The 16,833-nt window shown below is 41.0% G+C and overlaps 2 protein-coding genes across 3 annotated transcripts in view; one reads left to right on the forward strand and one right to left on the reverse strand.

Moving 5' to 3' along the window:
• Positions 1-986: 986 nt before the first annotated feature.
• Positions 987-2,862, reverse strand: LOC134551493 (collagen alpha-1(I) chain-like). Its single transcript, XM_063399154.1, has 3 exons — positions 2,776-2,862; positions 1,950-2,012; positions 987-1,814 (listed from the first exon to the last, which is right to left on the reverse strand). The coding sequence occupies exons 1-3, from the start codon at positions 2,860-2,862 to the stop codon at positions 987-989; spliced, it is 978 nt and encodes a 325-aa protein (XP_063255224.1).
• Positions 1,598-16,833, forward strand: part of PPP2R5E (protein phosphatase 2 regulatory subunit B'epsilon) — a 70,387-nt gene continuing 55,151 nt past the window's right edge. The window contains exons 1-2 of one of the 2 annotated variants that reach the window (XM_063399540.1): positions 1,598-1,733; positions 4,351-4,511. In XM_063399540.1, coding sequence (XP_063255610.1) covers positions 4,355-4,511 — 157 coding nt within the window. In that variant the 5' untranslated portion in view covers positions 1,598-1,733; positions 4,351-4,354. Of the gene's footprint in view, positions 1,734-4,347; positions 4,512-16,833 lie in introns of both variants that reach the window. The other variant, XM_063399539.1, reaches the window with a different exon arrangement.

Genomic DNA, 16,833 nt, shown 5'->3' on the forward strand with positions numbered 1-16,833 from the left:
GAAAAATGCTGTTAGAGGGATTTGATCATAGCAACATAGGAGAGCTGCTGCTCATAGATGTCAATGGTTTTTTCCTGCCAGAAATACAGGTGAAACGGTGGAGCCTATTGTAAAACATAACATTCATATTAACACCATTACAGAATCACACAATCTGTTAGGCTGGAAGAGACCTCCGAGATTGGGTCCAACCTGAACACCACCTTGTCAACCAGAGCACGGCACATCCAGTCTTTCCTTAAACACCTCCGGGGACAGCAACTCCACCAATCTCCCAGGGCAGCCCATTCTAATGTCTAATCACACATTTTGTACAGAAATTCTTTCCAATGCCCAACCTAAACCTCCCCTGGCTCAGCAGGGATGTTCCCGGACATTCCCTACTGTGTCCCTTCATTTCTGTCACTTGTCGTCTGAAAGAGGAGAGACTGAACCCCTGGCTACAACCTCCTTCCAGGGAGTTGCAGAGCTCTAAAATCACCCCTGAGCCTCCCCTTCTCCAGACCAAACATCCCCAGCCCCCTCAGCTGCTCCTCACAGGACTCGTGTGCTCGCCCAGTTACCCTGTAGCCATCAGATAGATGCATTTTGGGGAAAAAACCCCAACAAAAACAAACCAAAACCAGCAAACACCAAGCCATCGGGTAGATAAATTTACACAAAATTTATGCTATTTAACCATCCTATCTACAAGCAGCCGTTGTGCTGCTCCCTGGTTCCAAGTATATTTAGATATATTTGAGGAAAAAAAAAAAAAAAGGGATGCAGACAGAGATCACTCACTGGGCTAAGAAGCCCAAGGGTGCAGAGCTGCAGCGGAGAAGAGCGAGGGCTGCAGCCGCTGCTCCCCACAGGAGGGGACGGCCGGGTGGGTCCCTCCGGCTGCACCCAGCGCGGCCCCTCGCCCGCAGCCCGCCCCGGGAAGCGCTCGGTGCCCCCCGAGAGGCTCCGACGGGGCTTTACCTCAGCCTGAGCGCGGTTTCCCCTCAGCAGCTCCGGGTTTCGCTGCTCAGCCGGCGGGCCCCGCCGCTCGCCCGGCCGAGGGCTGCGGAGAGGCGAGGGCTGCCGCGCTGCCGGGGGAGGGGGCGGCCCTTTCCCGGCGGTCCCGGCGGCCAAGGCGGCTCCGGGCGCCACTGAGGCGGCGCGTCCCGGCGGCGGCTCCGGTGGGCGGTCGGGGGCGGTCCGCGGGCGGGGGGCGGTGGCAGCAGCGCGCTCGGTTGTGAGCGAGAGCGAGTGCGTGCGAGCGAGTGCCATGGCCGGAGCCCGCTGAGAGCCACAATAGGAGCGAGACCCCCGACGCCCACCGGGACCCCCCGCTCGCTCTCCCCCGCGCCAGCCGCCGGCGGAACAGCAGCGCTCCCCGCCCTGCCCGGCACTGCACCCCCCCGCGCCCGCCGCTCCCCCTCGGCTCGGCTCGGCTCGGCTCCCTCCCGCCTCGCAGGGCCCTTCTCCGGGAATGTGAAGAGGCAGCAGCACCGCAGGCAGCGGGGAGTGCACGGGACTGAGCGGAGCCGCCCGCGCCTGAACCCGCCGCCGACGCCGCCCTGCGCCGGGGAGGCCGCGCTGCCGCCGCCGCCGAGGCCGAGGCCTACAGGGCTCCTGCGCCGCCGCGGCAGCGACCGAGCCCGGCGAGAACCGCACTCGGGCCGCCGCCGCCGCCAGGCATCGGCCGCGCTCCGCCAAGGCCGCCGCCGCCTCCCTCCGTCTCCGGCTTCTCTACCGGGAGCGCCAAGGTAACTCCATCGGCGGCCCGGCGGTGCGGGAGGAGGCGCGGGGGGCTGCGGGAGGACATGTTCCAGCTGCGGAGATCCCGTCTGGAAATGACAGCCGGGAGCGGATAATTGCGCCTCTGCTCCATTCCCCGCCGATATCCGTCGGTATTTTCACTTCCCCCCCACCCCCCCCACCCCCGGGATCGGCGGATCTGATGAGCGTGGCTTCGTATTTACCAAAATACTCGGGGAATCGAGCGGAGGAAGCAGGGAGCGGTGGCCGGGTTTGCAGCTTTCCCCCTCGCACACAATAAATAATCTCGGGCTTTATTCCCCCCGCCCCCCCTCCCCCCCACTGTTGGTGGAAACAGAGTATTTCCCTGTGATAGCGTATGCAGGGCAGCGAATGTTCATTTGGAGAGACGAAAAAAAAGATCAGTGTTTACTGTAAGGTTGTTAGGCTGGATGTAGTCTTGTTGAATTAGAATTAGATTTTAATAATTTATAAAGCAGGTTAGGGAAACTGTTACTAAATTTACAGCAGAGAAGTGTCAGTAAAGCTCCTTGCTGACACAATGATCCTGCAGTTTAAGTGATCTACTTTAGTCGCTGTCCATTATTATTATTATTATTTTTCGTGATTTAATTTGGAGAGAGCGTGCAAACATTTCTGCAGGGATGGTTACACTTTAATGATGCACGTGATGACGAGGAGAAGCTTTCTGATGACACGAGATGGGGCCAAACCGATTCAGGTTTAGGGAATATATTTTTGCTGATATTTTCAGAATTTGGTTTATGTAACAGGTAACTTTGTGTGCTTTTTTGGCGGACTGTTGAAATCTTGGAAGAGGGTTACTAAAGTACAGGCCATTCTCTTCCAGTTTATCTTACTTTTTTATTTATTAATCTTGGCTGGGGCCTGAATGCCCTGGTGATGGTGGCTTTTTTTTATTTTTTTATTTATTTGCCCGGATGATAAACAAGACCAGTTTAAGGTATGGGTTCATGTTGCTGATAGCATATTATATTTAGAAAGCCTAAGCTGGTAGTGAAAGAATACCTCAGGAGAAATCAAAAAGATGGACTGAGGGGTTTTTTTCATTATTGTGATGCCAGCTGCACAGTTCAGCTTCTGGGTGCTGCACATGCTTCCTTGAAGAAGCTATGGAGTTTATACTCCATTTTTGATAGATTCAGTGCACCTATATGTAATTTTGCATTAAATAGTTCTTATCTTTGGGAGCTTGTTTACACTGTTGCAACAAATCACGCTTTCGAAAGCATTTCTTACAAAAGACAAACCCAAATAATGCCTGTTTCAGTGGATTTAATCTATGAAGCACAGGAGTAACCAGATATTTCAATAAAAATAATAAGTACTCGAAAGTGTTCTGTATGTTGTGGAATCAACTTCTTGTGGCACACGGGTCACTTTGGTAATTGAAGTCACAGACATTGAGGATGAGTAATGCTTTCCAAGGACACGTTCTGAGCCCCTGATCCTGCAAACGCTTGACTTTGCACGGGTGTCTGTCTGTCCTGGCCGAAATCACCAGAGCTGCCCTCGGTAATGGTTGTGGCATTAATGCAGATTTCAGTGGAGCTGCACATGCTGGTGGAGTTAACTGTGCACCGAGCTGCCTGTAGCATGTAGGCCTGAATTCCTCCTGTCTCCTCTCCCTTGAGTATTACTCATGGATTTCATCAAGCTCTGATGGGCCTTTTTAACAGACAGGAGCAGACTGGTAAATAAAATAGCTGGATGCATTAATTCAGTGTTTGCAAGTGGTACAGAATCAGCTGCACGAGTACCACCGAGGCAGGTTTTGTAGGAAGAAGCAATGCCTGGTGCTTAGGCCAGCTGAAGTTGGGAAACAAACAAACTTTTGCTTGCAGAAGCTTTTTTTTGGCTCTCTGCCTCTCCCTGCAAACCTTGTGTGTCTCATGCCCTTAGAGCAGTTACAGCTACCACTCTGCCAGTCCTCCAGAAATGCCAGGACATGGAATAACTACGTGTAAAGGAACTCTCAGGAAAATAACTGAGTATTTCTGAAATGGAGAATAAAGAAGTAATATGTACAATTTCTCAGTGTTAGTGGAATTGTGAAACACAGCAGTGCTTTTTACTACACTTTCTTAAATTTCTACAGAATCTTGTATGTAGGTGTGGCAAGTGAATGGAATTTTTGTTCTGCCCTGTGCTTTTTGTCCTGTGCATTGGGTGACCTTAATGCCAAAAAACCGTCTGTACCTTTTTGTGTACCCATTCTTTAGCAGAGTAAATTGAAATGACTTCATCTCAAAGAATGCATCATTTAAAGCTACAGTCAGGTCCACAGGTGTATGAAGTTCTGTTTGACCAAGTTCTGAATGCAGTGATGTCAGCATTAGGCTTGAAATTTTGGGCAAATGGGAGACACAGATAAAAAAGTAAGCAAGAGGAATTACTACACTAATAATTAAGTTCCATTGAGTTTATTCCATCCATAAGATGGGTTAGATCTCTTAACAGTTTATCTGCATGAGTTGTCAACAGGAGAGTAACGCAGGAAGAAGATATTTGGAAAATTTAGGTTAATCTTTACCCCTTTCACTCATTTGGAACACATTTTTAACATGTGCTTTCCTTCAGTAGGGATATGTCCTCAGCACCAACTACTCCTCCATCAGTGGATAAAGTAGACGGATTTTCTCGGAAGTCCGTCAGAAAAGCCAGACAGAAGAGGTCACAAAGCTCCTCCCAGTTTAGGTCTCAGGGCAAGCCTATCGAGTTAACTCCCCTGCCTCTGCTAAAAGGTAAGATCAAACACCGTTTTTAATAAATAAAACAATTTTTGCTCTACAACCAACTTCTAAAATCAAAGTATTCTATCGTCAGGAATTGTAGGGAAATTTTGCCAGCATTGAGAAATGTTTCATGCCAGATATATATATGTATTTAAGCTCTACAAAATATTTTATCTGCGACTTGAGGGTGTGGTAATTGTTTGCAATACTTTTGAAAGTTTTAAATGCTGATGTTAACCCATACCATGACTTGAATTTTCAAGGCTCTCAGGCTTTGTGCAAGAGTGTTCTGGTTTGTGAATCCTCAGCAGCTGACATAAATCAGCAATAATTTTGGTAAGGGTAAATGGACTTGTGAGCAGAAGGAAACTGGTTTTTAGTATCTTTCCTTGGTGTGTGGATCTGTACCCTGTGATAGTGGTGAAAACTGCAGCCCTACAGCAAGAGAGGAGCAGGGATCCCCTCTCATACCATTTGTGCATGGATAGCTCCCAGGTCCTGCCTTCTGCTGGGTTTTGAAATGGAAAGGTCCCATGAGCTGCAGCCTCCCAAGGGGAAAGGTGCTGCCAGCTTGGTCTTAGGCAAGTCCCTACTGTTTTGAGATCTTGCATATCCCAGTGCTGGTTGAGTTTTCTGCTGGCAGGTTTGACCTCTAATTTGAAAAGGGAAAATGTGATCCAGCATTTAAAAGGATGCCAATATCTCTGTGATACCTTGAATACTTCCCCTGAATTCTAGTTGTCACTGAACTTTGGTACAAATCCAGGGATCAGAAGCACCTCTCAGAATGTCTGGTGAGGAAGGAAAGGTGAGGAACTCGCCTTTCACAAGTCTTCAACACTGACTTCTCAAATGGTTTATTTACTTCTGTATATTTTTTTCATTGCTATTCTTCATTTCTGCTATAAGTAGTGAAAATAGGCATGGCTGGTGCTGATAATCCTGGAAGATAGGAAGTTTATTAGGTTTAATACTGTATCTGTCCCTTTTCTTCCTTTTTGGGCAAGTATATTCCCCACATTCTCTCATTTACCTTGTTTGACAAAGTGGTTAATCAGAGCATTGAAATATGTAATAAACATGGAACTGCACTTTGGTTAGTTCTCAACCCCACTTCATAAGGATACAGTAGTTGCAAAAAAAACCCCAAACCCTCACTCCCCCTAAAATCTCTCACCTTAATGTGTGTCTTTAAATTTAATTATCAGTAGGATTCTAGGATTAGTTCCAGTGGAATTTTTATCATTAAAATATTGTGGGCTTCTTTCTGTGGCTCTCTGTAAGAGTGCACAAATGGAATATCCTGAGTCGATGAAAGGTGCACCCAGTCCCCCTGCACTGCCTGGTGGTGACTTTTGTTCAGTATTTCTCAGTTTGGGGTTGATTGGTGCCACTGGATTTGACTTTGTATTGTGCAGTGAATATTATTTGTGATTCTTTGGGTGATGCTGTGCAGGGACCAGGAGTTGGACTTGAATGATCCCATGGGTTTCTTTCAATTCAGGTTATTCTATTATTCTAAATTTTTTTTTCTCTTTGTTGTTGAACTCTTTTGTTGTTTTGTGACAATATGATAAAGAAGCAAATGCTTCTTTGAAATAATTTTCAAGCTCAGTTTTACACCTTTTCAGGTAATTTCTGATATGCAGGTTATTTCATACCAGTTGTTGTGCTTTGGAAGGTGACTGGAGTTTATCCTTTGGCTTAAACAATGGGATTAGTGGAAAACATTGAGATTTGTGTTTGTACAAATGAAGAAGTTGATGTTGTAATTATTTCACTCCATTCTGTAGTCCCATTGAGTAAATCAGGCATGGGCACAAGCATAAGTAAGTAAAACAGTGAGAACCTCACCTTGCAGAAACACAAGCGTGGCAAGGTGGTTCATTTGACTACTGCAGCCAGTCCTGAGGATTGAGATGTAAAACTATAATAAGATAAAACAAGCAGATGGGCAGCAGAGAGTGTTCGTGAGACATTTATGATTAGTGTCATAATGAGTTACGGTGGTCCAGCTTCAAATGAAGAATCTGATCCTGGGAGTTAGTTTTCCCTCTTTGCCTTAATGCGGATTCCCAGAGGTGCAGGGATCTACCTGTGCAGATTAATTTGTGGGATTTGGGCCTAACAATCTCTCTAAACAGCAAAGCTTTTGGTCCCTGCTGAAGGGACACTGGCAGCTAAAAATCATGCTGCTGTTTGGAAATATTTTTGACCTACATTAGTATTTGTAATATTCAGGATTGTTAAGTCTGCAAGAAGCAAGGAAGTGATTTTCTCCTGTGTTTTTCATACTTTTCTTTCAAATTTCATGCAAGTCTCGATTATGTTTTAACTCAGATTTACACTTGCCTTCCACCAAGTCACCAGTCCTATTACTTCTGTCCAGTACCCATATGATTTCCAGTTTTATCCTGGAAAATTTTGTCTTTTAAACTGAAATAGAGAAGAGATACCAGCAAAATAGCTTTCTAAGGTCTCAGAAGACTGAACTTAGTTTGGAGATGTACAGTTGATAAGCTTCCTGGTTTAGGTAAATTTCAAGTTTAATTAAACCTTTTCAGAAATGTTTCAGTATGGGAAATTTTTAGAGGACAGACCTCAGATTCATATTCATCAGATGTATTTCATATGCATGATGGAGGAGTTTTGCTTACACGAACATACATGCTATGCTCCCTTCTGTTTTGTGTGTTTGCTTTTTTTTTTTTTATGGATATATTGCGTATTGACATTGGCAGGCTGCCTTATCTCAAACAGCACTTTATGGCCTTCAGTATCTTCTGTGATTACAAGAATCATGTATGCAGAAAACTGGGTAACTGCTTGGTCCATTCCTTGCAAGTTTTTATACTCTGCCTGTCACCATAATGATCTGAGCACCTTCCAGTAGTGTATTAAGTGATGTGACTACACATCTGTCACATCTTATCTGTTCTCCTTGCTTTCCCTAGGGGCAGAGTCACATACAGTGAAATGGCTTGTTTTGGTAGTGTTTTAATGCAGTCTGTTGCCTTCTGTGAGCATACACGCCTGTATTGCAAAAACAGATAGATAAGCCAGCCTTCTTGTTGTTCATTTGGTAATAAAAATATTTTGGTAAAGAAAAATAGGAGAGATGCTATGTTTTGATGCTGTGTACAAGTCTGAAGGTTAAGCTGCTATTTAGGAAATGGAATAGAAACAACTGGAATTTTCAGTGTTGCTTATTTCAGAAAAAAAAAGTATAGAGAAATGAAGTTGTTACTCTTGTATTTTTTTTAAAAAATGTGTGTATGGTATCAGTTTGTAAACAAACATTTAATGTATATGGAAACCAAGGTGTTCTTTCTGAGGCTCTGTTGGTCTGAGTTCAGGCTTTCAAAAGGCCCAAGTCAAGAAACTGCTGTTTGCCTAGAGTAAAGACTTAAATTTTTAGATGATATCATTATATTTTTATTTCTTGCCTTATGACTTAATCTGTTTTGAAATTATGTTTTAAAATCTGACTATTGTCCAATATAACACTTCAAACCCAGTGTTTTTCTCCTTTGTTTCGAGTGTAGAGGAATGGGATGGGAAGTGCACATGGGAGTTGTGACACAATTGCATTTTGCCTGTGTGTGCTCTTCTGTATGTTTCTCACATGCTTTTTTTTTGAAGGTTGCATGCTTTTCCCTGGTGTATCTTGCAGTGCATGATGGATTTTGGTTTTACTTTGAAGAGGCTGCTGGTATCACCCAGGCTGACAGGTGCCTTAGGTAACTGGCTTGTGGCAGAGCAGTCCTGGTGATGAGCCCTTTTTTTTTGGTATTGAGGAATTCCATCTATGTGCCTTAAATTCCCTCCCAGGTTTGCTAACCAGGTTTGTGGTGTGCCTTAAATCTGTGCTTGTTCTGTAGAGGAAAATAGGATTGTAGCTGCATTGGATAGGTGTATTATTTATTGGAGGGCTATTTTGCTTTCATTTTCTATAGCTGCTCTTTTTACTTAGAAGTCTCTAGAGGTGGATCAGCAGGAGTGCAACGTTAGAAAGCATTTGGCTGGAAAAAGAGTGCATTGTAGTGCTGGACATGTGAAAACAGAGCAATTTCAGTATTACCTGCAAAAGGGGGAGGGGGAGTTCGTTTATGTTTCTGCCCGGTGTCTGTAGAGGTAGGGGAGTGTTCAGAGGATGAAAACATAAATAGAGATGATTGAAAACATCATGTGTCTTATAAATGCACATTTAGCATCGTGAGAAATTGCACAGAAAAATTGCATGTAGCTCACAGCATTATTCCTACTCCCCTTGCCTTCATTACAAATACAGAAGTTAGGCAAAGCAAACCATCCAAAAGCAAGACTTAATTGTTAAATCATGTGTATCCCATTTTTGTAATTCAAGGTGTGGGTTCTTTTCCTGTCATCCTTCTACATTTTCCAATGATTTAATAAAATTAGTGAAGGTTACTTTCATGTTCTCTGCAACTGTTGTATATTTCTGGTGAAAAAAATTCCAAGTATGATTTTTATTTTTAGATGATTTTTCCTCCTTAAAATAAGCACTCAGAGCAGAAGTTCTCTGTCAACAGTACCAATTATTTTGCTACCTCAATATTATGAAATTTATTGAGCTTCTAATACATTTATCAGATAGTTTCCATGGTATTAAAGAATTGGTGTAGTGGCAACAAAAGAGCATTGCATAGTCAGAAAGGGAAAAATCTCTTTCTACTTGCTATTTGCTTTTGATCATTAAATTATTTCCCTATAGCTGAGATATTATTATAAGCTTTTCTTATGAATCTTATCTATAGATCAAATGCTGAAGTTCCTAAATAGTAAAAAACCCCTAAGAATTTGAAAATACTCTTGACTGAGAACTACAAGATATGCACCTTTTTTGTTCAAATGCAGTTACTTTTTCATTTTTGAAATATTCCTTTGTCATAAAAAAGTCTGGCCTTTTCAGACCTATAGATACCACCTAAAACTCTTCATATGGGAAACAGTTATGATTTGAGCTGGAGAAGAAGAAAGACAGAGCTTCTGTTTTCTCTTGGCTTCCATGGGAGCTGCCTGATTATCTTGTCTGTGCTGCTTTTCATTTGGGGAATTTGGTATGTTTTACAGATACTAGATATACAAATATCAGTAAACTGTTAATAAAATCGCTAAGCTAAATGCTTTCTTCTCATTTATAAACAGGAATTTAGGGTCAGAGTGGTTATGAATTCCCAAAATAAAATTCAGCTTTATTTACAGAATTAGAAATAGATCTTAGGGCTCCTAATTTATTGCATGAAAGAAACACTAGAACTTGGTTTGAGCTGCATGTACATAATCAGGGATGAATCTTGAAATTACTTCTAGGAATTTTATGCCCATTCTGTTTGATATAAATCTGGACATAATAGGACATCTCTGTGTAAGATTTGGGAACAGGGCCACACTTTCTAAAGGAAGGACTTAGCCAATTTTTTTTTTTTTTTTTAGTATGTATGATGTTCTAGTCATAAGTAATAATCTTTTCACTTTCTTGGTGCTCTTGTCAGTTAGTTTTTGAGTATGCATTTAACTTTCTTTATAGTCTGTTTACATCTGTTGATTGTAGCAATATTGGAAAATATTTTTTCTAATAATCTTAAAGGTTTCTGGTTGTTTCCAAAAAGCATTTGATGGTGTTTAGAAAGGGTAATACACTAATTACTAATTTTTTTGGTTGCTTATTGCTGTCTCCCCCATTGGGACTGTAGTTTTATAGGGCAACATTTACAGAGAATGGGCAGGTTAAGTAAAAGAAATACCCTCTTATCTGAACAGTGTATGAGTGAAAGTGCAGTTGGTGAGGAATTCTGTCAGCTTACTCCTGATCTTCCAATGTTTTGTCAGTTCTCTGTATTCATTTCTGAGTCTGTCTAGGACTGGCAGTTTTCCTATGGGCAGAGTGGTGGTGGATTATTTTTTATTTTTGGGGGGGAAGGTGACTTTGTTTTGTTTTGCTTTGCTTTTGAAGCCTCCAGTGTAATTGTTATACTTCTAGAATTTCTCAGTCTGGTTCCTGGAAGTGTATAGTGATGATGATTCCCACCTTTTCCTTTTCTTTTTTCTTTTCAATAACTTTTAAAGTGAACTAAGTTGTAATTATGTAAAATGTATTTCTGTACTCTTCACAAGATGGAGTCTTAAATCTTGATAATTTTCTGCAGGATGTTTAGATTTTATCATAGAATCACAGAGTTACAGAATGGTTGGAAGGGACCTTAAAGATCACCTGGTTCCAAGCCCCTGGCATGGACAGGGACACCTCCCACAGACCAGGATGCTCAAAGCCCCATCCAACCTGGCCATCATCATGAAAAACTTCTGGTTTCAGTCTGTGTTTGTACAATATGTCTTTATAACATTTCCCAGTAATACTTACCTCTCTAATAATATTGCCATTTTCTTTTCTGTGCCCAAGTGTAACCCTGTGAGTCTGTAATAAAACCTCCTGTTTCTGTAGTAAGTACCTCCTTTATATTCCTTTCCTGAAGTACCTTCAACAGGTACAAGTTCTGATTCAGCCAAGCTATTATTTCTATATAGTGCACATGATTCTTGAAGTATAGTGCTGCCTTTATAATTGATTATGTTATGGAGCTTTAGTGTTGTGAACATTTTCCATATCTGTGGAATTATGTGTGTATTTATAAAATCTGTGTTTGTGTATATTGCATGTGTATAATATATCTGTGTATATAAATAAGCTATAGATATAATTAACGTTGTATACAAAGTTTAGGGTTTGAGTTTATTTAATTTTCTCTTCTGTTTTTAAAATGAACTTTTGCTTCTGTTCATTGGTAGAGCTTTATAGTAAGGCAGCAGTCCTTTCACATTCATCCATTGTAAGCTACTGCCTCCCTGAGAAAAGAGCACTTTCATTAATGCTTTCTGAGGAGTGGGAGGAGGACACACAACTATTTTTAGGTTCAGGGTAACTTCCTTTCACCTACAGTTTTTTCATTCAAGTTATTACTGTTTCTTTGGCTCAATCAGGCAAAAATCCTTACTAACAGAGGAGAGGACTTGGAGAGTTCAGGAAGTTTTGGTAGGGTGGGTATTTATGGATTACTGTAATTTTGGTAATGGTATAACTCACAAATATCAGCAAATGGGCTCACTTTGCTTCACAAGAGGTTAAGGCAAATCTATAACAAAAATACTAGAATCTTCTTTCAGTTGGATACAGCAGTGTTCCTTTTCCTTTAAAACCTCCCTGGTGTCATTGCAGGTGCAGTGACAGGAGGGATTTTCTGGTGGCAAAACTTCTTTGAGAAGTCCTTAAGCCAAGTGCGGCCTCTCATCTGCTGAGAGAAGTGTCTGTGGGGCCACAGTGCAAAACAGCTTGTTAGAAACCTTCCACTCCTCCTGATTTTAGTGATGTGCTTGATCCCGTGTCCTCTCAAACAGTTAATTCAGCAGATCTGAAATGCTGGGGTATATTTATGTAGGGTTGATAGTTTCTGTGTCTGTGGTTTTCTGCTTGAAGTAAAAAATTGTGCAGCTACAGCCTGAGGATTTTTATCAAGCGTTTCAAGAGATAAGGCAGCTGTCCAAAGAATCAGTGTAAAATACTTCTCTGCCCTTAGTTGTTGCACTTGGTTGAAAATTTTGTCTGTTTTCACCGAAGTCTTGCAGTCAGACTGAAGGGGAATCAGTTTGATCAGGAGTAATAATGATCCACAGTAATAGAAGGCTTTTCACCAGTATTTTTTTAAATTGTTATATCAAACAAATCTAAGACTATATACATTTTCAAAATTATACACGTGTCAATTTTTTTTGAATTTCCTGTAGGAAATTTATTTTTCAGGTCACAACTTTTTTGGGTTTTTTTTTCCTTGAAAACAAAGTATTTAAGATTTTATTTTAAAACAGTTTAACATTTTAATACATTTTATACAAAAGGATCATGATTTTGTATTTATTCTCTTTATTGATTTTTACCACTCTTCTTCTTTTCCAATATGTATGACAGATTCTTAACCTGTAGTGTTTTCCTTGTGTGTGAAGTGCAAGGTTCTTCCTGTAGCATCTGCAAGAGTCTGGGGCAGAGAGGGAAAATAATACAGCAGAGTTGCTGTGTCTGGTTAAATGGGCAGAAAGCACAAAAGTGAAATGGAACATTTCTGGGTAGCTTCCTAAAAGAAAAATTAGAATATCAGATTGCTGTAAAGTCTGTTGTACATGGTTGGACACGGTGCCAGCTCTTCTGAAACAGCACCTTCTTGTGTTCCCTGAGCTGAAGAGCTTGTTCTGATACCTTAATGTTGTACTTCAGAACTGAGTGAGTTACAAGAGATGTGGAGACAAGCAGTCTGCTGTGATGATTATAGAAGTTTGTGCGTAATTAGGGTATTTCTGACGATTTTTCTGTGAATTGGAGAAGGTGCATCTCCTGCAAAACATGAGTTGAAGATTCAGCTGTCCTTACTTGATGGTGTTTTGCAGAAGTTGAGGTAAACCATCAGTGGTATCTGGGGGTGATGAGTAAATGCTGATACCTGTGTGCCCCTGCTGGTTAAAAGTATCAGTTTTAGAACTTGACCCCCAGCAGGAGATATGAGAAATTACTCAGTTACAGCAATTTTTATTCTGATTAATCAGATACCGTCAGGAAGAATAAGTTGAAATTGTGTGTCTTCTAGAGAAGTTCTTTGCTGTCAGATTTTGATCAAAACAATGAAATAAATGTAAGTTGGATGGTTATCCATTTTATGCTTTTCGTTGTAAAGGGTGGCTGGACATAATTGTAGTGTGGGTAATGGGGGAAGCATTTCTTTGGGTGTTCTTTTATCATAAGATTAAGGAGATCTGTCATTAGAATTGTTAGGGAGTTTCTAGCTCTTTGAGGAGTATCAGAAAAAAAGTTGTGTCGTTAAGAAGTAACTGTAGTTTGTGTTGGATGTGGTCTGTGGTTTTCTGTGGGATTCCTGGAAGGTTTTCAGGAAGTTTTAGGGATACATTGTATGTGATGTATTTTTTCATAGTCCTTGTGGTACAACTACCTAGTCTGAGTTGTGCTTTTGTTGTTGGGGATTTCTATGCTTCTTTGCAGTGTCATGAGTTAAATATTATTATGACTTCCTTGGCTTTTTTTTTTTTTTTTTTTTACATTATTGTACTTAACTTGGATTTTCAAGTTTTACAGTGCAGGTGGTAGCAAATTTGTTTATTGCTTTCACTGCTTTTGTCATATGGATGATGCTACAGGGGAAATCTAGTGCAAGTTAAATTTGTGGGTAGTCAGAAACTGAGGGAAGGATGATTTCAGATTTTAGAGGAATTAAATATTCCTATTTTTCCTTTATGTTACTCGGTAGGATGTATTGTGAACACAAACTTCCATTGGTTTTCTTGGCAAGTTTTGCTCATGTGCTCTCCACTTTCACATTCCAACAGCAGGACACAGAATGTTATATGCACTCTCTGTATAAATTAGAAAGTCTAGTTAGTGTTTTCTGATTTCATATAAGGTTAACTGTTCAAAACTGTTTATAGACAATATGTTTTCTCAACTATGTATAAACAAAAATTCAAAAGATGATGATTACAGCTGAGACAGTGCTTGAATAGCTGTAGAGTACAAAACTTACTGGTTGAATATTGTCAGTGTTACCAAGGGAGAGTAAATTTGGCAGCTTGCTCTCTTGATGTTTTCAAATAACATATTTGGGATAGCTTTTTGAAGAAGTTGAGGTGGTTCTGTGTCATCTTGGTTCTCCTTCACTTTCCCTTTATTCCACCCAGCCCATACTTCTCCTGTTTTCTTCGCTTGTTCCTTATCACTGCCTTCCTCACTCCCACTTTTTTTCTTCCTGCACCCTCTGACGGATACAATAACATATTTTTCCAGAAGAGGGTGATAAAACACGTGGTAAAAGCACTCCAGGTGGAGGGGGTTGCAGAGGTTACCGACAAACTCAATATAATAAAAGCTCTATTTATACAGAAAAAAAATTAGTCTGCTCGTCTTTGGCTCCATCCATGTGTTACAGTGGTTGTTTGTGTGCACTTCTGGAGGCAAGACTAGACCTGTCAGGATGGAGATCCACCCTGGGAAGAACATGCCAGCTCCATCCTGCCTCTGTTGCAGTAATCAGACCTTGCTGCAAGACAGTCTTTCGGATCTATTATTCATGCAATAATTTTCCTTTTCCTTTCTCCACAATGTACTCTCGTGAGTATTTCTTGCTTTTCCCTCCCCTCCTGTTTACTAGGAAACAAAACCTCCTTCTTTACTGGTCCTAAGAAACTGCAGTGGTTGAAATTTCTGTTCATCGTCAAAAAGTGCAGAAAGGATGAAAAGGTGAGGCAAAGAGAGAGAGAAAAATAGCCACTGCTGTGGTTTGTCTTTAACAGAGAATCTTAGTAAAAATTTGTATTTGTTTTTGACTATACCCAGACTTGAACAAGTATTTTACTCAGGACTGGATGCTGCTTCAGTTTCTATTTCTAGGGCTAGGAAGGCTGATGGAAATAAGTGGTTCTTAGTCCCTCTAACAAGAGCAGCTCCAAAATTGTGTGCCTTAAGTGATGGGGCCATGACTACAGTTCTGGCACCTGGGCTTGGTTCTTGGAAAAGTGATGTGATGTAGTTGGATGATGAAGATGTGGGAGCATATCCATTATATATGTGGGAGAGGGTTGGGATGAAGGACTTTTTAGATGACCTTCAAGAAGAAGTCAGCATTCCAGGGTGGTTGTTAGCCTGTATTTTGGATGCCATAATATCAGAAGATGTGTCCGTTGCTGTAAATTATTTTAGACTATGATCTGAGCTGTGAGATTAAATCTCTGTAGTCACAAGTAAAAAGAGCTGGTGTGAGTATTAATATTAGAGAAATGAGAAAATGAGTTCTATACTGTGGGTTAGGCATAAGCCAGGCAGTGAAAAGGCTCCTGGAAAAATCTTAAACACTTCATTGCCATGAGTCAGCGGGAATTGTGGCAAGGAAAGAGAGAGGAACAAAGTACTTGAGGTTATGTTTACTTCATCCTCCTATTAACTGTGAAATTCCAGGTCACAGAGTGAAATTTCTCACTATTCTTTAATTTTAGGAAGAACAAACAAGTGTCCCAAAGAATAAATAAAAAAGATTCTCTCTTTTCCTTAAATGGCAGCCACAGAGTTGATGATCTTGTCAGAATCTCTATTTTAATATTTTTGTCTCTCTTTAACAGTAGGAAATTCCAGTGGCAAGAGAAATGTGTTGAATTTCTCAGCACAAGTCTGTTCCTCTTCCTGTTCTTTTATTCTCCTGTTTGCCTCTAAACTACCACATCCAGAATGTGCACAGTCAAGTTCAATAAACAAACAGCATTTGGAGCTTTTGCTTCATGGGCCAAGTTTAAGCTTTGGTTCAGGTATCCCATAATTTCAAGTGCGACAGAATCTTCCAATTAACACTCCTGAAGGGAGCATCCCCACCCTCACAGCAGGAAAAACAATCTACAAAACCCAAATATGCTTAGAATTTCTGTATATGCTTATGAGCTGAAGCTCAGAAGCTTCTGTATATGATTGAGTGTAAGGGAATTGGGGAGATTCTAATTTCCATTAGCAATGTAAAAGTATTTTTCTTAAGTTTTTAGGATATTCTCCTAATGAAAGAATGCCATAATACCTAGAAAAAAGAAGTAAATGGCTAGAAGCAGGTTTTGAGTATCTCTAAGCAAGTTTCTCTTATTTCTTGCTTGGTAAGGAACAATTATTCCTCTTGTGGAAATTTTATTAATTAAGGACTTTGCAAAGAGGAGGATTGCCATGCCCTTCATATAGATTCTAAGGCGACCTCATTTGACACAAATGCAACATTGGTTTTTCTTCTCTTGTTTTGTACAGTTGTTCCCAACATGAGTAGGCATTGCACTATGGCAAAAATTCATTTGAGAGCCAAAATCTTCAAAGTGATTTCAGTTGTGGTGAAATGTGCCAAAACTTCATGGTCAATAAAAAGCAAATGGTTTGGAAATGGGCATATTTTCATGTTGATTTGCTTTTGGAGAAGTATTATACCTCTGGATTAAAGAGCTCTGATATATCAAATATAACAAAAAGCTCTAAAACATCACATCATATACAATAAATAATTTACAGACTATTTTTCATTACAGTCAGTCTTTTAAGCTAAATCACTCAGTACTTGGTGGTATTTTTTGCCCATGCAGTTTTAACTGTCTGAAGGAAGAGCACCTATCTCGTGTTCAGAGCTGCAACAAGGAGTGGAATAGAGCAGCCACCCATGTGTGCTTCCTTTTGGGAGAGTTGAGAAATGGGTGAAAGGGAAGTAACTCAGCCTTCACCCCATTCCTAGAGTCAGTG

Source organism: Prinia subflava, chromosome 5, assembly GCF_021018805.1.
Source record: "Prinia subflava isolate CZ2003 ecotype Zambia chromosome 5, Cam_Psub_1.2, whole genome shotgun sequence".
Taxonomy (NCBI): domain Eukaryota; kingdom Metazoa; phylum Chordata; class Aves; order Passeriformes; family Cisticolidae; genus Prinia; species Prinia subflava.

What these genes read in the sequence shown, in the direction of transcription:
- LOC134551493 (XM_063399154.1), bottom strand. Translation starts at nt 2,862, where the DNA reads ATGTGCAGCACCCAGAAGCTGAACTGTGCAGCTGGCATCACAATAATG. An exon ending in TCTTTTTGATTTCTCCTGAG is followed by an intron (nt 2,013 to 2,775) that starts GTATTCTTTCAC and finishes ATTGTGTGCGAG; the next exon opens with GGGGAAAGCTGCAAACCCGG. An exon ending in TCGATTCCCCGAGTATTTTG is followed by an intron (nt 1,815 to 1,949) that starts GTAAATACGAAG and finishes TGTCATTTCCAG; the next exon opens with ACGGGATCTCCGCAGCTGGA.